We start from the raw sequence: 23,567 nt of genomic DNA, 5'->3' as shown, positions 1-23,567 counted from the left end.
TCAAGGGGTATGAAGTTTCAGGAATACAAGGCAAATAAGTTCCGGAGATCTATTGTGCAACAGAGGGCCTATAGTTACCAATAATGTACGGTATACTTAAAAACTTGCTAAGAAGGTTAAACAAAAAGGAGGGGGGTTCTGTGAGAGGAAATGTTAGGAGGTGACTGATAAATTTATGGCCATGATTGTGGTGATGTGGTGTATAATTATCTCCAAACTCATCAAGTTGTATACATTAAAATCAACAGCTTTTTGTATGTCAATTATACCTCAATGAAGTGACTAAAAACAAGCTTATGTCTAAGGAAAACTTAGGCAACAAGACTATGACTTGATTAGCGCTGAGTATATCCTGTTGTCTCTCCCTCTCTTTCTCAGTCACACACACACACACACACACACACACAAACTGTCCACAATGTCCTTTCTTTTCTGGAAGGTTTTTTTTTTTTAATGTTTTATTTATTTTTGAGACAGAGAGAGACAGAGCACGAGCAGGGGAGGGGCAGAGAGAGAGGGAGACACAGAATTCGAAGCAGGCTCCAGGCTCTGAGCCGTCAGCACAGAGCCCGACGCGGGGCTCGAAACCACAGACTGTGAGATCATGACCTGAGGGGAAGTTGGACGCTTAACCAACTGAGCCACCCAGGCGCCCCAGGAAGGGGTATTTTTAAAAAAAGTTTATTAATTTATTTTTGAGTCAGAGAGAGCACAAGCAGAGGAGGGGTAGAGAGAGGGAGAGAGAGAATCCCAAGCAGACTCTGCACCATCAGGGTGGAGCTGGATGGAGGCTCGAACCCACCAGCCGTGAGATCATGGTCTGAGTCAAAACCAAGAGTTGGATGCCCAACTGACTGAGCCACCCAGGTGCCCCTGGAAGAGGCATTTTTAACATTATGATTTTATTCCAGAAAGTTTAAGAAGGAACATATCCATAAATTGCATTTAATTCATGATACACTTTGATTTTATAGGTCCAGCGTTTCTCTGAAAGTTTCCTGTTTAGCTCCAGCATTTTCACTGGAGATGAATGGGTACAATCATAGGCTTGGGGCTACTGTGCAAGTAACAGAGTTGGATGGTCTCAGAGGAGTCAGAGGAGAGACCAAACAATTGGAATTCAGCCTTCATCTATGCTGTGTCCTTTTGAGTTTGTCTGAGCATTAACATATGTGTACAGAACAAGCATTTTATGTCTGGGATTCAAATGGCTACCACAATGCCATTATCTGTGAATTGTCATTCCAAATTCCATCCCAATTCATGGGATTTTGGAGCTACATTTAATCATGCATCTAGTACTCCAGAGCCAAAGAGCACAGAAATTTGAGTTCCAGTTTATTCTAGGGCACATAGTTTATGCTAGAACTCTGCAATCCTGATAAAAGCAGGTTTTTACATTAATCCACTACCTCATCAATATCTTCTGAAATATCAGAAGCTACTTCTGTAATTAGATATTATAGTTTCTAAAAAACTATTTTTGCAATTCTTCAATTGTACATCACCAATCAAGCCTGAAGTGCAAATTGGTATTTTAGGTACTTGAAAAAATAATCTGTATTTGCTTTTATTCATACAGAAGCAGTGTTTAAATTATTTTCTGGCCATAAACTCACTTATGTAAATCACTTCACAGGGAAAAAAATAAATGAATAATTTAGCAAGGTTCTGAACCAGATCTGTGTAAGTAAATCTTCTCAATAACCTTCTTCAGAGAATTATTTTCACTGTTCAGATAACACTTGCAGTGTTGGCATGAGCCGTATAATTAAACATCACTACTTGACCAGAAGATACCATGTTTTATGTAGTATTACCAAGGATGTGGCATGACAAAGCCACAAACTTGATATAAGTCACCATTTTTTAAAAAGATGACCAGAACAGGGCATCTAGGTGGCTCAGCCGTTAAGCATCTGACTTCGGTTCAGGTTATCATCAGACAGGTTGTGAGTTCCAGTCCCACATGGGGTGAGCTTGAGACCTGCTTGGGGTGAGCAGGAGCCCTGCTTAGGAGAGCCCTGCTTCTCTTTCTCTCCCTCTCTCTCTCTCTCTGCCCCTCATGAGATTCTTTCTCTCTGCCTCTTGCTCAGTTGCACCCTCTAAATAAATAAATAAATAAATAAATAAATAAATAAATACCAGAATAGTTTTATGAAATGAAAAGAAAACAAGACATTAAAAATGAGCCTAGCACGGAGAGATCTTTTTTTCTATGTCATCAGGATCACTGCTCTACTACTATTGAGAAGAAACAGTGACAAGCAAGACCTGAGACACTCTCTAAAACATGAAATGTCATCACAAATGCAACTAACATGTAGCAAAACAAGACACTTGTCTTTGGATATTAAAATAAATGACTAGGAAATACTGGCTTTCTACCCAAAGGAGAAACAAGGAAACAAAGAAACAAATAATCTCTTTAAAAAAAGGAATTATTATAGGATGCTATTTATTAAAACATACTTGCTGCTTAAATGGAAGAAGATTTAGTTCCAGTGTAGATCAGGAATTTTGAGAGAAACAAAAGGGTGAAACCATTTTCACTGTTTCTATACCATTTGAGAATCTGTAAGAGCTTCACATTCTACTTTTTTTGAAAAGACCCAAATCCACGCTACATTTCTGCTGGATTCGTATTTAGCATTAGTGATAAATGTACCTGCAGTTTTATCCTCCATAAACATGTCAAAAGCAATTCTCCCGACGGGGCCGGCATCTGCGGGGGAGCGCTCGTGCTGGGGCACAGGGGCACTGCTGAAGGTATCCAGCATGACCGTCCTCTGGTCCGCAGAGCCCGAGATGAGGACATTGTCGATGGCCCAGTCATTCTGATCCAGGCCGTCATGTCTTGGCTGCCACCAGCGGAAGCGAGTGGCAATCTCTTTAGCATCAGGAGGGAGAAGGATATTCACGAATCTGTCCGAAAATGATGGCAGTGGGGGGTAACAAACTTGTCAAATGTCTCATGCGAGTAAAAGATTCACAACAAGAGGTAAGATATTACACGTCACGTGGTGGTGAGGGAAGGACAGGAGATAAAATTTAAAAACTTAATTTAAATAGTTGATTTAAATGTTTATTTTAATTTTTTTAATGTTTACTTATTTTTGAGAGAGAATGAGAGACAGAGAGAGAGAGAGAGTGTGTGTGCAGGGGAGGGCCAGAGAGAGGAGACACAGAATCCAAAGTAGGCGCCAGGCTCTGAGCTGTCAGCCCAGAGCCCAACGCGGGGCTCCAACCTATGAGTGGTGAGATCACAACCTGAGCTGAAGTCGGGCGCTTAACCAACTGAGGCACCCAGGTGCCCTAAAATTTATTTTAATTTTTTTTTAACGTTTATTTATTTTTGAGACAGAGAGAGACAGAGCATGAACAGGGGAGGGGCAGAGAGAGAGGGAGACACAGAATCAGAAGCAGGCTCCAGGCTCTGAGCCATCAGCCCAGAGCCCGATGCGGGGCTCGAACTCACGGACTGCGAGATCGTGACCTGAGCTGAAGTCGGATGCTTAACCGACTGGGCCACCCAGGCGCCCCTATTTTAATTTTTAAAAATCATTTTTAAAATGTAATTTTTATAAACCATGATAAACTGGTTTGAGCTTATGAAGGTTCAGGAGTCCCTAAATGGGGGAAACAGAATGTGAACAAATTCAAGGATTCTGGAACTATCTACTTATTCTAATTGTCCCTGGGCAGGCCTTAAAGGGACTTTACAGTTTTCTGCTTGCCTAGGGGCCTCTCTGGATCTATAAGCCTAGAGATATGCACTTTGGTAGACATAAGCCAATACTAACTTTTGTTTTCTGTCTCCTAGAGGTTGGTTTCATCAGTTTCCTTCCCCTGGTGACTTGATTTCATTCTACTCCTGTGAGTATCAGCAATTTGCTTAGAATTCAGACACTGAATTCAGACACATGTGGCAGGACATTTGGGTTCTCAGCTTGAGGGTACCAGGTTGTATGTAATTACTTTATGTGGTTTAATACTGACTTTGTCTTTATGTTTTATTGAAGACATTATACTAAGAAATGCTGAGTAAGAACCATAGGGTAACAAGCCCAGCATGCTGTCCCCAACACAGTCACCAAGAACAGATATGGACAAATATGACTACATGCTTCAATATGAACCATAACCAGCTAGACATGATCGTAATTACACATTTAAAGCCCAAGAATATATCAAACACTTTTGAGCTTATACTCACAACCATAAAGTCTGTTGGGGAAAATAATTTCCTGAGGTTTACTTTCCTCTGCATAAATTCCCATCTTTCTATCCATACTAATCTACCTCCCTTTATATTTAAGGGCTGCCTCTTAGTGTTAGTGTTCCAAGAAGGGCCAATAAGCCCAAATCCATCCTGTGAAGAACGCTTAAGTTGAGGACTTTCATGGTGGCCCCTTTAGTTTTCGTCTTTCACACTGAAGAGGGTTCACCGTTTTGTTTGTATTTATACACTATTTCCTTGTTGATTTTATTTTCCTTCCTCTTTTCTCTTTTATGTCTTTGTTGAGAGATTAGGACCAGAATAGTAGGCAGTATTCCAGATGAGGACGCATTAAGATCCATTCAATGCTGCGGTCCTTTTGGTTGGATTTTCAGTACTTGAATTTTAAATACTTTTTTGACTATGTCCATCATTTTGTGTACCCTTTGGGCCAAGACAGCTTAGTGGATCTTGGTCTTAGGGAAGGAAATTGTAGACCGTGAATCCTAGATCCTTGCTTGTATAGTTACTGGCAGTTTGGAGACCATCCGTGCTTAGGCAATCTTTTCCAAAGTTTATTTCCTCATGCATCTCACTTTCAAAGCTCATCTGTCCTCTCCTTGCCCTCTTTTTGTATCCTCACCTTGTATGATCTTCCTATAGCTTATCTGCTTTGATTTGGCATGTTTAACATTTTAAAGTGTATTAAATAATATCAGAAATGTGTCTGTTCCTAGAGAGACATACAATCATACTTATTTACCCAGAGCAACGATCTTTACCTTTTTTTCCCTTTCCAATTTTTTTTTACTGTTTATTCATTTTTGAAAGACAGAGCAAGACAGAGCACAAGCAGGGGTGGGGCAGAGAGAGAGGGGGACACAGAATCTGAAGCAGGCTCCAGGCTCTGAGCTGTCAGCACAGAGCCCAATGTGGGGCTTGAACTCATGGACCACGAGATCATGAGCCAAAGTCCAGCGCTCAACCGTCTTAGCCACCCAGGCACCCCTTTTCTTTCCTATTTCTAATGTAGTTTCCTTTCTCTCATAAATCCTTGACCACGTTTTAAAAACCCTTGGAGTACAAATTTATCTAAGGCTGTTGAAAGTTTAAATAAATTATGACCACTGTTACTACTTCAGTCAATTTGTTTCTCCTTCAGAGAACTAAAGTAGATCAGACAGTTATGCTTTTATCTTAACTTCATTCTCCCTGCATATTATGCTAAATGTTCAGGAACTCATACCTGAGAGTCTTTATACCTTTCTCCAAAAAGACTAAGGAAATAGTTTACTTGGCTTATCTGTTATCTTCTAACTAACAGATGAGCACGTTTTTGTGTGCTATTACACTGTGTTCCTCTTAGCTTCTATTTGAATTCCTTTACTACTGTCCAACTTTAAGGTAAGTGCAGGGTTTAAAACTTTTGCTTGTGGCTGACATTTCCTCAATTGCCATTTTCCCCTTCTTCCTTCATAATAGGAGCCCATCTTTATAGTGAGGTGAATAGTTGTCCAGAATAAAGACAGTATGTCCAGACTCCCTTGCATCTGGGTGTGTTTCTGTGACTAAGTTCTGGCTACTGGAATGTGAATGGAAGTATGGGCACCTGTTAGGAAGTGTCCTCGAAGAGAGACAGCACACCCTTCTTGCCCATCCTCCCTCCTGCTGGTGGGAAGGTGGAGGAGCTGGGGTTGCCATTTTGGACTAGATGGAGGTCATGTGTTGAGTGTGGCAAAAACATAAGGTAGAAAGAACCTGGGTCTCTGGTGCTTATGGAACCACTGTAGCCGCCCTTGGCTATTTTCTTCCAGATCTAATTTATATGAGAGAAAGAAAAAAAAACCTTATAAGTTACTTGGGGTTTTCTGTCATTCACAGCTGAACCTATTGTTAATGGACACACTGAATTTAAATGATCATTTATAAGATTCTTTAATTGTTTTTATTTTACCTAATTTTTAGCCTATACCTGGTTTGCCATATACTGAGGGATTATCTATGTTTTGTCTTCCTTTTTTGGTGCTTTTAATTCTTCTACGTTTCTGGGTTTAATTATTCTATATTTCTCCTTTCCCCTTTCCTCCCCTAACCTCTACTCTGCTCTCTCCTCTCCTCCAAACTTCTTTCTCTCTCTCTTCTCTTCCTTCTACCTTATTAGATATGCTCTTTTACTTTTAAAAACTCTTTTGACTTTTCTCATTGGTCACACCAATTGCTTTTTGCCTTTCCAGAATATATATCTTTTAAATGATTCCTATATTGCATTTATTAAGCCCATTGTGAGGGTTTTATTTTATTTTATTTTTTATTTTTTTAATATGAAATCAAATTGGTTTCCATACAACACCCAGTGCTCACCCCAACAGGTGCCCTCCTCAATGCCCATCACTGACTTTCCCCTCCCTCCCAGCCCCCATCAACCCTTAGTTTATTCTCAGTTTTTAAGAGTCTCTTATGGTTTGGCCCCCTCCCTCTCTTTTTTTTCCCTTCCCCTCCCCCATGGTCTTCTGTTATTTTATTTCTTTATGATTATTTTTTTTAATGTTTATATTTTTGAGAGAGAGAGAGAGAGAAAGAAAGAGTAAGAGAGACAGAGTGTGAGTAGGGGAGGGCCAGAGAGAGAGGGAGACACAGAATCTGAGGCAGGCTCCAGGCTCTGATCTGTTAGCACAGAGCCCCACGTGGGGCTTGAACTCACGAGCTGTGAGATCATGACCTGAGCCAAAGTCAGACACTTAACTAACTGAGCCACCCAGGTGCCCCTAAAACTAGTCATTCTTAAAATAAAAACCCAAACCAGCTATTTATCAGCTCAGAAATCTTATCTTCATGTCAGTTTCAAAGCATCATTTTTTTTTATTTTAGTTTTTTTAAGTTTATTATTTATGTTGAGAGAAAGAGAGTATGTGAGCAGGGAAGATGCAGAGACAGAGGGTGAGAGAGAGAATCCCAGGCAGGCTCCACGTTGTCAGCACAGAGCCTGATGTTGGGCTCCAACTCATGAACTGTGAGATCATGACCTGAGCTGACACCAAGAGTCAGGCACTTAACCGAATAAGCCACCAGGTGCCTCACAGAAGCATCTTCTACCAGTGAGTATTGTCCAGGTCCCCTGAAGCCCCTGCTGACTGACTGCTGGCAGGCCTTAACAAGCATTATTGCTCGATATACTAGTTATTAAAGATAAAATAGAATACAAACCCAGGTTTACTGTACTGGTCATAGAAAATCTCCATTAGCAGGTTCCAGGTAATGCCTCCATTGACAGAATATTCCAGGAGAACACCTTGGTTACGGTTATTTGGTGTAATCAGGCATCCATACATGAAGTAAAACTGGATAAACTCGGCATTAGTGAGGTTTAGATCCACGGTGACTAATAGTCGACTACAACCCTAAGGGTGAAAAGCAGAATCCAACAATGATAAAGAATCGTAACTGCAGCTTCAGGTTTTCTCTGGCTTCCATCAGTTTTATATTTCTTTTGTAATACAAGTTGCATGGCATAGTAATACTAATTTTTGTGTCATTTCTCCTGTTACCCTAGCTCCCAGCATGGCATCTGGCACACAGTAGGTACTCAGCAAATACTTGCTAAACTTTGAAATTTCAGGATCAGAACTTACTTACAAAGGATATTTTCTCATAAGCAATATGAGAGTTGAAATTTAACTATTCTGTCTTTATTAAACTATTTCCAGGTATTCATAGGCATTTTTAGGTTTTTCAAAAGGTAGCAGCTATTAATAAATTAGCACTTAAAAATGTTTATTTATTTATTTATTTTGAGAGAGAGAGAGAGAACATGAGCAGGGGAGGGGCAGAGAGAGAGAGAGAGAGAGAGAGAGCACAAGCAGGCTCTGCACTCAGTACAGAACTGGACATGGGCTGGATCCCATGAACTGTGAGATCATGACCTGAGCCGAAATCAAGAGTTGGACACTTAACCAACTGAACCACCCAGGCCCCCCAATAAAACAACATTGTTCAGATGATTACTTTAATATGAAATTTAACAATAACTACATTGAAGAATTTCATATAATTTAATTATAATTAGAGATAATAGTTGTAATGATTTTTATTTAAACTTTTCTGGCTGATTTCAGTGTCATCTACATTAATTTATTCATGTAGATAGGTACATGTCTTTTAGTTGAACATATGAGGAAAACTAGGCCTCTTGGAGTTGTATTTAAGCCAAGAAGAGTATTATCAACACTGCATTCTTAGTCAGTGTTGAGGATCACAGAGATCCTATATTGTTGCTCTTGGCTAAAACACTGATTATAGGGGCTCAGTCGGTTAAGCACCTGACGTTGGCTCAGGTCATGATCTCATCGTTCGTGGATTCAAGCTCCACGCTGGGCTCTGTGCTGACACCTCAGGGCCTGGAGCCTGTTTCGGATTCTGTGTCTCCCTTTCTCTCTGCCCCTCCTCTGCTAGTGCACACTCTTGCTCTCAAAAATAAACGTTAAAAAAACACACTGAATATAAATGATATACTTCACTGGCACAAATGCAAATTCTAAGGTAGGAAATTGTAGGGAAATAAAGACCTGACAGTGAATTTGTAATTTTTAAAAATTAAATTGCTTGGGAATGCAAGCTGGTGCAGCCACTCTGGAAAATAGTATGGAGGTTCCTCAAAAAACTAAAAATAGAACTACCCTACAACCCAGCAATTGCACTACCAGGTATTTATCCAAGGGATACAGGTGTGCTGTTTCGAAGGGACACATGCACCCCCATGTTTATAGCAGCACTATCAACAAGAGCCAAAGTATGGAAAGAGCCCAAATGTCCCTCGATGGATGAATGGATAAAGAAGATGTGGTATATATATATATATACAATGAAGTATTACTCGGCAATCAAAAAGAATGAAATCTTACCATTTGCAACTACGTGGATGGAACTGGAGGGTATTATGCTAAGTGAAATTAGTCAGCCAGAGAAAGACAAAAATCATGACTTCGCTCATATGAGGACTTTAAGAGACAAAACAAATGAGCATAAGGGAAGGGAAACAAAAATAATATAAAAACAGTGAGGGGGACAAAACAGAAGAGACTCATAAACATGGAGAACAAACAGAGGGTTACTGGAGGGGTTGTGGGAGGGGGGATGAGCTAAATGGGTAATGGGCACTAAGGAATCTACTCCTGAAATCATTGTTGCACTATATGTTAACTAATTTGGTGTAAATTTAAAAAAATAAAAAATTAAATAAAAAAATTAAATTGCTTATGAAACGTTTTTTAATCATCGTATTAAGGAAATTCTATTTTTATACAAGTTATCTCTGGCAGTAAGGTAGAATGACTATAAAATTTCTCAAAGAGATTTTCTAACATTGCTGTTGTCATTCACAAAATAATCTGCTATAAACAAAAATGTCTAATCATTACTGACAATTACTCTTCCTTGGCTAATTTATAGAAAGAATTAATTTTTGCTAATAAATTCAGGAAATGCTGAGGTTCATCTTCCTGAGTTTTGGCTCCTTAAATCCCAAATCTGTTGCAAGCTGAGGAGTTTTCAATTAGAGCATCACCCAGATGGAAGACCCTCAAATTTTGTACAAGTATTCTCTCCCAGGATGAAAATTCATTGATTTTTTTTTCCCTTTTAACTTTTAATTTTTATTTATTTTTTAATTTTATTTTTAATTTTTTAAAATTTACATTCAAATTAGGTAGCATATAGTGCAACAATGATTTCAGGAGTAGATTCCTTAATGCCCCCTACCCATTTAGCCCATGCCCCCCCAACAACTCCTCCAGTAACCCTCAGTTTGTTCTCCATATTTATGAGTCTCTTTTGTTTTGTCCCTCTCCCTGTTTTTATATTATTTTTGTTTCCCTTCCCTTATGTTCATCTGTTTTGTCTCTTAAAGTCCTCATATGAGTGAAGTCATATGATTTTTGTCTTTCTCTGACTAATTTCACTTAGCATAATACCCTCCAGTTCCATCCACATAGTTGCAAATGGCAAGATTTCATTCTTTTTGACTGCTGAGTAATACTCCATTGTATGTATGTATGTGTGTGTGTGTATATATATATATATATACATATATATATATGTATATATATATATATATATGTATATATATATATATATATATGTCTTCTTTATCCATTCATCCATCGAGGGACTTTCCATACTTTGGCTATTGTTGATAGTGCTGCTATAAACATGGGGTGCATGTGTCCCTTTAAAACAGCACACCTGTATTCCGTGGATAACTGCCTAGTAGTGCAATTGCTGGGTCGTAGGGTAGTTCTATGTTTAGTTTTCTGAGGAACCTCCATACTGTTTTCCAGAGTGGCTGCACCAGCTTGCATTCCCACATTGAAGTCTTTTTCTAATGTGTACTTAAATATGCCTTGTGCTGATACTACCTGCATAATTAAATGGTCTCTGTTGATTTGTGATAGGAAAATGTTGGAAATAGTATTTTCTGATTTGTGCAAAGTTGCAAGTTCACATCAGGGTTGTTGTGCATTGAGAGGGTCTAATGCTGGATCTTGATTTGCCAATGAAACTTTAGAAAGACACTCAGTTCTTTTGGGGAAAACTCAGAGGATGCAGAAATGAATAACCGGTTGCCAAATGCTCACCCCGCTGAAATGGAGGGCCATTCCCGAAGCCACGGCACCACACACGGTACTTAGTTTCCCTCCATTCACAGTCAACCAGTTCTGGGTGGAAGGAGCTCGATTGAAGTTGTCTTTGAGCTGGGTTGGAAGGGAGGTCTCGGGCTCATCACAGTACAGGCCACCCCATTGCTCGTCACAGCTGGGTGTGGAGAAAGACAAAGGAAAAGTCAACATGAAGCAAAACCACCACAGTTGTGTTCTCAAATTAGTGAGGCCAACTGCTATTCCTAGTCCAGGACGATGAAAGCTTACTTATCTTCACAGAACTGCCCAGAATTTACCCGCTCTCCTGAACAGTGCATCAGGTTAGAAATAATCTGTGAATAATTGCCTTCAGGCATACCTAAAGTAATGACTTGGGTTTACAGGGAAAGAAGCAACTTCAAGGAATTTACTAAAGTCCTGTCTCTACATGACACAGCTCTAAAAAAGCTGATAAATAATTGTGGCTGCCAACCTCAACTGGTAGGTCCTAATAACTTACGAAATTGGTCTTTGTAAAGAGGCTTTGGGCCAATTAGGAATCCAAGATGCCATGTTCCAAACAGCAGAGGGTACTTTGGGTAGCATCTGTCATCTCTGCCCAAAGGACTGACCTCCCTGTTCAATGGGGAAGGAATATGAATATAGGGCTGGAGGCTCTGGGGAATCATTAATTGATGGAAAGACCTCCCAGGCATGCGGGTTAATGGAGAAGGGGGTATAAATTCTCTCCTCACATCTTCATGTCTACTACCCCATCAAATAGCAAAATCTTTGAAAACCAAACATATGGTACATAAGACACACACACACACACACACACACACACACTTTCTCTCTCTATCTCACACACACACATACACACACACACACTCTCTCTCACACATACACACACACACACACTCTCTCACACATACACACACTCTCTCTCTCTCTCACACACACATACACACACACACACACTCTCTCTCTCTCTCTCTCTCTCACACACATACACATACACACACACTATTTAGATCCTTCCAAGGATGCTAAGTCTCTCTAAGTAAAATACTAGGCCTCTCCATCAAACAGGCATTTAAAAACCTTCTTATGTGCTCGCTTCAGCAGCACATATATTAAAAACCTTCTTATGCAAACAATGTGAGAATATGATCCAACCACAAGTCATGCACATCATTACATATGCTTAGACCTAAGTGAGAAAAATACTTATGGCGTATTATTTTCAGTCAGAATACACTGAGTTCCTGAACCTCTCCTGTCCTTTTCAGGTCTCAGGTGTGTCACAGGAACACAGAAGGAAATAAAACACAGTCAATTATAATTCATGTTTCTCTGGACAAGATAGCTGTTGTTCAGTTCCTAATCTCTAAGCAAGGATATAGATACAATGTCCACAGACTCCATAGTTAGCTCAGTATCAGATTTCAAGAAAAATGTGTAAACCAAGGCAGCTTCGGAGTGATTAAAAATCCAGTTTTGGCAAAATCTCCTGGCTGGAATGTGAATCAGGAACTTCCTATGCAAGGAAGGAAAAACAAAGCCTACTTACACACAGTTTCCTTGGATGCACCTTCCATGGCCACTGCACATATCTACGCAGCCGTCCCCAATATAGACATTATCTATCGCCCATGTCTGCTGCTTGTCAAAAGGAGCTGGTTGATGCCAACGGAAACGAGTGGCTTGAGACCTTTGAAGAAAAAGAGAATTATAATGAAGGCTGTGGTGGAAAAGAAAATGTGTCCTGGTGTATTTGAGCAAGTGCATGGAAGGGTGTAACAAAAATACAGGTACACCCCTAACTTGTATTCTCAGAAAAAGTGTTCATTATTGCAACAGTCTCTGCAAAACTCTGATTAACAACACCAGACCGCAATGAACTGTGATAGCTTGAGAGTATATTTTGGGCTGAGGATCTTTCTGCGTCTTGTAAAAACAGACTAAAACAGAAACTAAAACGAATCCTAACCAGTAGCCTCAGGGGGGACAGCAAGCCCTGAATTTTGTATGGAAACCATTGTGGAGTGATACCAGGGCTGTTGCTAAGTTATATTTGCTCCCTACCCCTCAATATTTGACTTGGAAAGCAGCATATGGGCTCGACCTCAACTCCTATGTGTGCCCTACAATCAGACACTTTTGTGCAGTGGGCCTACTGGTCTACTTCATACCGCATTTGTGAGGAATTCTCAACAACAAAAGTCTTAAGAAGACAGAGTGTAAATCAGGGAGAGCAATGAAACCCTAGATAACTGGATGGAGAAAAGAGAGAGGGTAGTGAGACCAGACTTATTTTATATTCATTCAAATGCAGCATAAATAAAATCAAAACAGAGATGCTCCTGATCCAGAAGCAGAAATACATTTGCTCATTTGCACGGTTTTGGGGAGTGTCTTGTTCCGAAGCACAAATAAACATATGTTTTCAGAGACACTAGATGGCGGTAAATCCAAACAGTGCCCTAGGCTCAAGAGACTGAACATTCAGAGACCGGGAGATGAAACACTTTGCCAAAGCAAGTTTTGTTTTATGTATTCATACACTTTTGCCATTAAGAGACTGTTACTCACATGACTGAGAGCTATTTGTTTTGAGCAGGACAAAAGACCAAACACCAGCAAAGACTGTGTATTTTCTAATTGAAAACACATACATTAAGTTGAGAAAACAGAGAAGACACGAACCAGCACTAAAATCACCATTCTGAAAATGCATAGGGTTTGATATTTGATATTTGCTTACTGAGCATCTACACACTGATTTTTCCATTACATCTCTTGCTCCTCAGCTCCCAGCAGACTACCTAACATCCTCCTATCGCTTCCTATGACATTTAACTTTCCACCGCAAACTCCGCCTTGGTCCATGAGGTGCTGTCTGAGGTGGGGGGGGGGGGGCATCCTCCAGCCCTGCATCCTGGCTACCCACTCTGGAGTGCTGTTCCTTCTCTCAGTTCCCAGGGCTCATGACACTTTGTCCCACCTTCTGCCTGCACGTTCTTCCTCTCTCTGCCTGGTTCCCCTTTATGTGTCCTTTAGGCCTTGGATGCTGCGTCAGGTCCTCACAGAGAAATTTTCTTTTGGATCCCTTTAAAAATCATGTTTATTCCAAGAACAGCAAGCTGTTCTTTTACTTTTATAGCATTTATTATCACAATTGTAGTCGTATATTTATTTGCATATGTATTTCTTGAATGTCTGTCTCCTCCTCAAAAGTGTAAGTTACCAGGGAGCAGCATTATTACCTTTTTTCAACATTATCCCCTCAGTGCCCAGTGCCTAGCACTTAGTAGGTGCAGAGAGTTGGTATCCAGGGGCTACCGTTTTGACAGGAAGCAGTGGGAAGATGCCCCCCCCGGGGTTGTGCAAGTCAGTGGCTGTGCCGTTTAGTTTAGTTAATGCTTAATGATGAAAATTACTAACAGATCACATGTGGCAGCATCTTACAAATAGTACAGTGGAATATCATATTTCCATAGCACAACATTACTTGGATTCTTTAAAAATATTTTTTTAAGTTTATTTAGTTTTGAGAAGGGCAGAGAGAGAGAGAGCACAAGCAGGGGAGGGGCAGAGAGAGAGGGAGAGAGAGAATCCCAAGCAGGCTCTGCACCACCAGCACAGAGCCTGACATCAGGCTCAAACTCACAAACCGTGAGATTATGACCTGAGCTGAAATCAAGAGTCAGATGCTTAATCGACTGAGCCACCCAGGCACCCCATCCTTACTTGGATTCTAATAACGAGTCAACACTTACATTCTTCTCCTTTCTTTCAGACTATAAACTTCTGAAGGGCAGGAAATAATCTCTATATTGTTTCGTATCTCTAGTGCTCATAGAGGGTAGGCAAGTAATGTTTGTTCTGCTAATGTTTTAGAACGCTCCATCAAAGCCTTTATCACTTTTTATTAAGGGTGTTTATTTATGGGGGGTGCCTGGGTGGCTCAGTCAGTTAAGTGTTTGACTTCAGCTCAGGTCATGATGAGTTAAACTCCCACATCGGGCTCTGTGCTGACATCTCGGAGCCTGAAGCCTGCTTTGGATTCTGTGTCTCCCTCTCTCTCTGTCTCTCCCCTACCAGCCCTCTGTATCTCTCTCTCTCTCTCTTGAAAATAAACATTAAAAATTTTTTAAAAAGAGGGCTTATTTATGTATAGTTTCCTCTGTTGGCTTGTTCTCCTTATTCATCTTTTTATGGTTGGTGACGCCTATAGATGGTGGGCTTCATAAATGTTTACTGAAAGAATAGTAAGTTGATAGCAATTGATATGGCCAGGAAGAATCAAATAAGAGACATCTTGTAGGGTGGGTAGGTAGGGACTGGGGATCAGCTGTGGAAGGGGCAGTGATCTGATGGCTGTCAAATGGGGAGAGGAACTCTGGGCAGCTGAGGGGTGGCATGAGCTGCCTAGCAGGTTTTGGCTGTCTGAACGTTGGTTGTGTTTAATCACAGTCTGGGCAGCCACTTAATGGAGAGACTGTACAGAAGATTTAGGAGGCAAAGGCATTGTTGGGGTTGACAGCTTTTATGGGGACTTCCAACCATGACATGTTTAGTTTGTACAACTCTATGGCATTCCACAGAAAAGGAAACAGTGGGAGCCCATGTGTAGAATGTACTAAAACTGAAGTTGGCCACCACGAGTAAAGATATTGAACGGCACTAATCTTTTCTCTGATACTAGTAAATCCTATGTCCATGGTGAATAATTTAACATAAATAATGAGGGGGTTAACTTGGAGGACTTAGTCTAAGGCCCTGTCTCCAGTGTGATGATTTTATATTCTTGGGAATAACTACACTAAGTAATTATATATCCATAAAGCTAGTGTCAATACATTATCCAATATTATTTTACAGGAAAAGGAAACACTTTCACTAAGGGGATGAATTGGAATAGAAGTTAAAAATGAAGGTCTGGAAGTTGAATTTCCAGGACTTCTTATTCCCAGCCCTGTCACAACTTCACTATGTAAAGGGGCCAAATCATTTATGTTTATGTGCTGACACTTCCCCATCTGTAAAACTAGGAAAATGCTACTTCCCACCTCACAAGGGTGTTGTGAAAATTAATTAGCTCGTGTTTACCAAGACCTGTGAGTGTCTTGGTGAAATCCCTCGGCAGGTGTCATCATTTTCCTGAAGCTTCCTTATAATGACGGCCACTACCAGCTGCTGCTTCTTGGAGTTGGAGGGAAAATGGCCCCAGAGCATATTTCTCCTTTTCCATATCCTTGAAATGTCTCCCCTTGCTTCTTTTCTGAATTTATAACATTTTCTCTCCATCTACAGCACATAGTAAGTGCTCCATAAGTGTTGTTTAATAATTGAACATCCACTGCTATGAAGTTAAAAAATGTTACTGTCAATAGTATGGTTTCCATCATTTCTCTCCCCAGGAACCTTTCCCCACATTGTCTCCACACCTTTTAATAGTTTTCTATACACATTTAAGAGTCTTTGTATCTGCTCTTTTCCTTAAGATTACTCTACCGGTGACATTCTCATTGTCATCATCATCATCATCAGGAGAAAAAGCCCTTTGATATGAACTATACAGAATTTTTAAAAAAACCTTTTCACTCCTGGTTGATGTTTCCTTTACTCTCAGAGATACATAAAATATTTAGGACAAGTAAATATAGCCAACCGTCTTATCCTACCAATCGGGAAGTCAAAGCCCAGTTGCACTAGGTCACATTGATGCACTCACAAAACCGAGAGAGGGCAAGAATCTTTTGGTTCACTATTACAATGTATTCTCAGTGAGGAAACCTTTCAAAACCATCTCAACCTATACAAGATAATCCTATCCCTACCATTACCCCTAAATATGAACAGCCGTTTCAAGCTATGGAAGGCTGTGTGTATTGTTGCTGTATGTACACACAAGTCTATTTATCTTAACTTCTGCAAGTTAATGACATAGCTGAAGCCCCTGGCCTTCTGTGTTTAGCTAGAAGTTTTGCAATGCCCATTTCAAAATGTGTCCTATATTTCCCTTGGTAGCCAAGGCCCTGTCTTTATGGTGGAAAAAAATTCCTCTATTATCCTATTTTTCTGTGTTAGATAAAAGTAGAGAATATTCCAGGGGAGATATATGAATGGCTGATAAGTGTATGAAAAGATGTTCAACATCACTAGTCACTAGAGAAGTGAAAATCAAAACCAAAATGAAATACAACTTCATACCCCCGAGGACAGCTATGATAAAAAAAATAGACAGCAATAACAAGTGTTGGCAGGGATGTGGAGAAATCTGAACCTTCATACACTGTTGGTGGGAATGTAAAATGATGTAGATGCTGTGGAAAACATGTCCATTTCTCAAAATGTTGAACATGGAGTCAGCATATGACCTAGCAATTCCACTTGTAGGTATATACCTGGGAGGAAGCATAGATCAGCTCAACTGAACAGAGAGCACCCATGGGTCACAGCCCATGACCTACAGATAAGAGTTAGAGAAAAAGCAGGCTCTAGAAAGGAGGTCTGAACTTTGGTACCAGGAATGTGAATGAGTTATGTATGGTGAGGGGCTCTCAAGGGGTGGGCCATCTCCCAGGGGACATGAAGACCCTGCTCTGGGGGAGATCCTCATGAAGAAGACACTGAACTATGACTGAAAGAAGGAAGTTGAATTTTGGGGGTGGAAATGAGAGGCTGACTCTTAGAAACTGTTTTGTACAACTGACTCATTTCATAGGTGTAAGGGCTGCATTTAGAACTGGATCTAGAACCATCATCTCCTGCTGGAGCTGAGATGTTACTGAGAACCCTGGTTGTCTTGAATGGCAGGCAAAGGCCAGAAGACCACTGATTTGGCAGCTAGCTGGGGGCACTTAATTTAGGCATCCCAGATCTTTTAGTAGAAAATCCCCTTGGTGATAATAATTAACACTAGGAAATTGTAGGATGCTAAATGACTATAACATTTTGGGATTTTTGGGTAACATTAATCTGTCCATGAAGAATGTATACTGTCATTCAATGTTCTTTTCTTCTAATTTTCTTATAATACACTGGGGTCTGAATGAGAGGATAAGGTGTTTAGACCACAGGTTCTGACCCCAAACAAACGTGATAAAGGTAAGGTATCCTTATAAGGTGACCTAGATCCTTCATGATACTGCACTGGAACTAGGGTGGAAAGCACATTACAGAGTTAGTAATAGAAGAATTTCAACAAGCCACCCCACATGGCCTTTATTTCTTCCTTGACAGAGAACAAATGGAAAACTTTGGTACAATCCTGGTTCAGCCACAGTGTGTCTGTGGGGAAAATCATGTAACTTTTCTGTGTCTTAGTCCTCATCTTAAAAGGTAAACGGGGAGACCTCAAGGTTAAAGAATACTTAGAGAGGTGCCAGCCAATTATATTGATTTGTATCCTAATTTGAAAAAAAAATGATAATATGTTTCATGAGACAAACAGGAACATTTGAATACTGAGTACTAAGTAAATATTGAATAAGAAGCTGTCATTAATTTTTAGGTGTGATAATGATATCATAGTTACATTTTTTAAAGTTCTCTTTTAGAGATACATACTAAAATATTTACAGTTGAAATGATATGTCTGGGCATTCCTTCAAAATTGGGGGGGCAGGAGTGAGTGGTGCTATTGAAAAATAAGGTTGCTCATAAGTCAATAATAGTTGAATGATAGTTGAAGCTGGGTGATGACTCTATTGAAGTATAGTTTGCTATTTTCTTAAATTTTGTTATGTTTTAAATAGATAAACGTGAGCCAAAAATAATCTGTGCTCCCTTCAAATTCATAGTAAAATTTTGATTTGAGGATTACAAAGAAAAGAAAATGGTTATCCTATTTTTTGGTAAAATAAGGATTTATTATTTTCGCTGAGAATCATAATTAGTAATGATACTAACAACTACAGTGTTCTGAGTAGGCCTACTGACAGCATTAAAGACTTTGGACCATCCTTCAAATAAAAGGAATTTCCTATAATTTTTAAAACACCTTCTCAAAGGAGAATGACTTCTATTTAATTGTTAAAGCAATCTTAAGAATCTATAGATAGCAATATGGGTGAAGTACAGCCAAGTCTCAAATTCTCTAATAAAATTTTGGCAACAAGATTGACAACAGAGAAACCTTAGTTGGAATGCAGAATTTCTGTAAACAGTTTTATTCTCTGTTGTAGTGGAAATGGAAATAGATTTTATTGTCTTAATGTGCAAATATTAACATATTCAGTATGTGAAAATCAATAGTACCATAGTTTACATCCAACAAAATTATTTTTTTATATTTATTTATTTATTTTTGAGAGAGAGAGAGAGAGAGAGAGAGAGCGCACAAGCAGGGAAGGGGCAGAGAGAGGGAGACAGAGAATCTGAAGCAGGCTTCAGGCTCTGAGCTGTCAGCACAGAGGCTGACACGGGGCTCGAACCCATGAACTGTGAGATCATGACCTGAGCTGAAGTCAGACGCTCAACCAACTGAGTCACCCAGGTGCCCCAGAAGAAATTATTTTATGTTCTGTTGTCCTGAAACACCAACAGAAATTTGGTAAAGCAACAGCAATGATGTTCAAAGTATCAACATGATGCATGAGAAAATGGTGACATAAGAGAAGTCTAAGGTTTCCTTGACCTGACTGAAAAATTTTAGCATGATGTTCAGCAAGACAAATGTCTGTAAAAAGTCTTTCAGAACTTACTAGAAAACTGAAAGTAACAATGGAGATAAATAATACCAAGGCAAGTTAAAAAAAAAAAAATCCCTCCTTTAAAAAAATGAACTTGTAATTCCCTTGAATATTTCTCCAAGACAAACCCCCAGAATACTACCTTTAGTTATTTGGTTTTCTTAGCAAAATATCTTTTCTCTGAAGTTATAGTTGGGATTATCATTGAAAATATCCTCCCTCCCTAAATCTGTTTACCTGCAAACAGGTAGAGACTCCTCTAACCCCATTCCATTATCCTAATCCTTCCACAATCTTTTTGCCCTTTCTCGTGCTTATCACTTTTCCTGTAAACTTCCCACAAACATTAAGTAGTGTCCATGCTGTGGCTAAAACCATCTGGCTTCCAAAGTGTTGCAGTTAATCTTTAAAGACAGTGGTATTGCTAGGTCATTAGGGCTGGTAGGAGGGAATGGATCATCTTCAAACTGTGACTTAAAATAGCCAAGTCACACCTGAGCCTTCCAGTGGCAGCACCCACCCCCTGCTCTTTTCTCAGTGGATTTGAGTTACCTGCCCTTCTGTTGACTTACCCTCCTTCTCAGGTGACATTTCAAGAACCCATGCTACTTGAGCCACCTGTTATTTTTAGATCTGGGGTTAGTAAACAGGAGGAGGCAGATTCAAATTAGGGGCTATGAAATTGATTTTGGTATCTTCCTCTCCTTTTCATCCTCTCTCAAGAACTCCTGCATTCTCTCTTCCTATTTCTTCGAGGACTGTATCTCTTAGGCAAGCAATAAAAATGTAGAACTAATAGGGGTGCCTGGCTGGCTCAGTCGGTTAAGCGCCGACTTGGCTCAGGTCATGATCCACAGTCTGTGGGTTTGAGCCCCGCGTCAGGCTCTGTGCCCACAGCTCAGAGCCTGGAGCCTGCTTTGGATTCTGTGTCTCCCTCTCTCTCTGCCCCTCCCCTACTCACGCTCTGTGTGTGTCTCTCTCTCTCACGAATAAATAAACATTAAAAAAAAATTTTTTTTAAATGTAGAACTAATATACTGGTTAAGCCCATGGGCTCTGGGGCCAGACAAGCTTTATTTATTTCCAGTATCTTACTGAAACTTTTCTTTTGAAGGTCACTGACTATCTCCTTATGGAAAAATCTAGCAAATTTATTGTGAAACTTTTTTTTCATTACTCTATAGCGTGTGTCACTGATGGCCACCTCTTCCTACTTGATATTCTATTCTTTTTTTTTTTAACGTTTATTTATTTTTGAGACAGAGAGAGACAGGGCGTGAACAGGGGAGGGGCAGAGAGAGAGGGAGACACAGAATCGGAAGCAGGCTCCAGGCTCTGAGCTGTCAGCACAGAGCCCGACGCGGGGCTCGAACTCACAGACCGCGAGATCATGACCCGAGCCGAAGTCGGACACTTACCCGACCGAGCCACCCAGGCGCCCCTTGATATTCTATTCTTACTTGCTCTTGGATACCACGTTCCTCTGATTCTTCTTAAACTCCCCTGAGTATATCCTCATGGTCCCTTTAAGAACTATTTCCACTCAATCTGCTACTAAATTTAAGGATCCTTTCTTTTCCTTTTGAATGCTCTCCCAAGTTGAACTGCTCCAGTTTTACAGCTTTTCCTATTACCTCTATGCTCATGCCTCCAAAGTTTATTATCTTTCCCTGGGCTCTGAACTTCATATTTCTGTTTCTATTTGTATTTCTAGTCACCACATTTAATTCAGCATCATTGGGTTGAATTTGCCACATTGTGCCTCCTGGGATCAACTTTTGCTTCCTCCCCACTTCTCACCACTCTCAAGGGCTTCAAACTTTACAGTCGTCTCCGGAAGGGTGCAAGGGAGAAAAATCTGGTGAGTTTTATCAATTCTTTCTTTGAAATGTCCTGCAATATCCGTCCCATCCCCTGCTTGTTAGCTGTAGCCCAGACCCTTGTGACTTCATGAGAGTCATTATCACAATGCCTTTGCCACTTTCTCTTACTTGCCTCTCTGTTCTCCCAATTGTTTTTTTCTTGGAAGAATATTCTCAGCTCGAAATCCACCATAGTTCATTTTTCCGACAAGTCTAAACTCCTTTATCTTTCTTCAGTGCCTGTGATAGTTAAGCCAACTCCACTAACAAACAACTTTCCAGAGCATCCAGATATGAGCCCGCTGCCTTCACCAGCAACTCCTGGGCTCTTGCCGGGCTCATGAGCCCTGTTCACATTGTTTCCCTAATTTAGAAATGTCCTTCTCCTTACCCACCTAATTCCTAGCCATCCTTTAGGCCACGACCCATCTCTTCCATGAAACCCTCTCTAACTCCCGCATTCAACATTGTCTCCAATTTCTAGCCCATTCCTCATTGAAGCTCTCAATTATATACAGCGTGTTTTATTTTTAAGTTGTCTATTTTTCTCCAATGAGATGGTAACCCCCTCCAGGGCAGGAACTTAAGACAGTGTCCTACCATTACCATGGGTTTGCTCTTGTTAAGTGAGCTTAGGAAGACTTCTTAGTCTGACTGAAGGTAAAGTCTGATAATAAACTTGTGCTATGCTTAACAAGTATGATTATGTTGTTAACTCATAGATGTAAAAATGATTTACATTTTATAAATACTTACAATGTCCCAAACTCATCCATGCACATTGATTAGATTTCTTAAAAGTTTATTTGAGAGAGTGTGAGAGCAAGGAAGGGGCAGAGAGAGAGGGACAGAGAGCACCCCAAGCAGGCTCTGTGCTGTCAGTACAGAGCCTGACATGGGGCTCGATTTCACAAACCGTGACCTGAGTCGAAATCAAGAATCAGAATGCATAACCACTGAGCCACCCTGGCAGCCCCATTTATTAGATTTTTATACAGCAAAAAGTCTCATTTTTCACATGAAGACCCTGCAACTCTGGGACATGGAATGACTACCTTAAAAGCTCACAGGGCTGAAAAGCTGGAACTCTCCACTAAAACACAATGCTTTCCACTCATTTATTTCTCTCTAGTAAGATCTAACTTAAGCAGTGTATATGGGAGTAATAGAAACTATGATTCGATCTATAGCAGCTTATTTAGGTTTTAACATAGAAATGTCTGGAGCAGAGTGTAATGTCTCTTGTGTTTACTCTCAGGGCCCCCTTCCCAGTGAAATGTAGCAGCATCCATTCAGTTCAACTCAGAAACCACAGTCATCTTCAACATTGCCCCTCCCCTCACCTTCTCACATCCATTTCATCATTAAACTTAATTTTATCACTTCTATTTCTCTTGAATTTCTCCACTTGTCTTCATGTCTCCTGCACCTTACTCCAAGCTTCCAGCACTTACTGCCTCTAGAAGAGTCTCCTTACAGCTACTCGTATCCTCCCCAATTTGTTTTTCAGTTAGAATACGCTTTTCTGATGCAAATCTGAGCATGTCCCCCTATTCCTGGGGCACTTCAGCAGGCTTTTAAGCACCTATGTAACCATCCCCAGATCTTCAGTAAGACCTACAAGGCTCTTCATGGTCTCACTCCATCTCACTCCGCTCTCTCTCTAGATCTGATACATTCTTTCAGTGTCTCACATATGCCTGCTACTTCCTATCACAGGTTGTTTTCCTTGCCTGGAACACCTCCCCCTACTGTTCCCCTAGTCAATTCCTATCCACCCTTTATCTATTACTTCAATTATGCTTTCCTCCAGAAAGTGGTCCTTGACTCTCCTGATAAAGGCAAATCTCCCTAGGACATATCATCTCTCAGCATCATGCAACTGTCCTCCATCAGTTACCACAGTTGAATGTTTTATTTACTTCTGTGATTACCGCTGGTTTCTGGTTAATAGTTCTTTTTCCCACTGGACTGAAAATTTGTTGAGGCAGGGGTAAGTTCATCCCCCTCACACAGACCTAGCATCCAATTAAACACTTCAAAAAATATTTGTTTAATGAATAAGTGAATGAATAATTGCTACTGGTAACTACCGGCCATTTTAGTTTGGGTAATGATTTTGTGTCAATTTGTGGATAACCAACCTCAGTTG

The 23,567-nt window shown here is 40.3% G+C and overlaps 1 protein-coding gene across 1 annotated transcript in view; it reads right to left on the bottom strand.

Annotated features, from left to right (window-relative positions):
• Positions 1-23,567, bottom strand: part of RELN (reelin) — a 532,400-nt gene that overhangs the window by 35,189 nt on the left and 473,644 nt on the right. The window contains exons 47-50 of the mRNA XM_042915885.1: positions 12,425-12,565; positions 10,849-11,026; positions 7,424-7,617; positions 2,669-2,925 (exon numbers count right to left, since the gene is read on the bottom strand). Of these exons, the coding sequence (XP_042771819.1) occupies positions 2,669-2,925; positions 7,424-7,617; positions 10,849-11,026; positions 12,425-12,565 (770 nt within the window). The remainder of the gene's footprint in view (positions 1-2,668; positions 2,926-7,423; positions 7,618-10,848; positions 11,027-12,424; positions 12,566-23,567) is intronic.

The sequence above is a fragment of the Panthera leo genome, chromosome A2 (genome assembly GCF_018350215.1).
Source record: "Panthera leo isolate Ple1 chromosome A2, P.leo_Ple1_pat1.1, whole genome shotgun sequence".
In the NCBI taxonomy this organism is placed as follows: domain Eukaryota; kingdom Metazoa; phylum Chordata; class Mammalia; order Carnivora; family Felidae; genus Panthera; species Panthera leo.
This window is presented reverse-complemented; position numbering and strand designations above follow the sequence as displayed.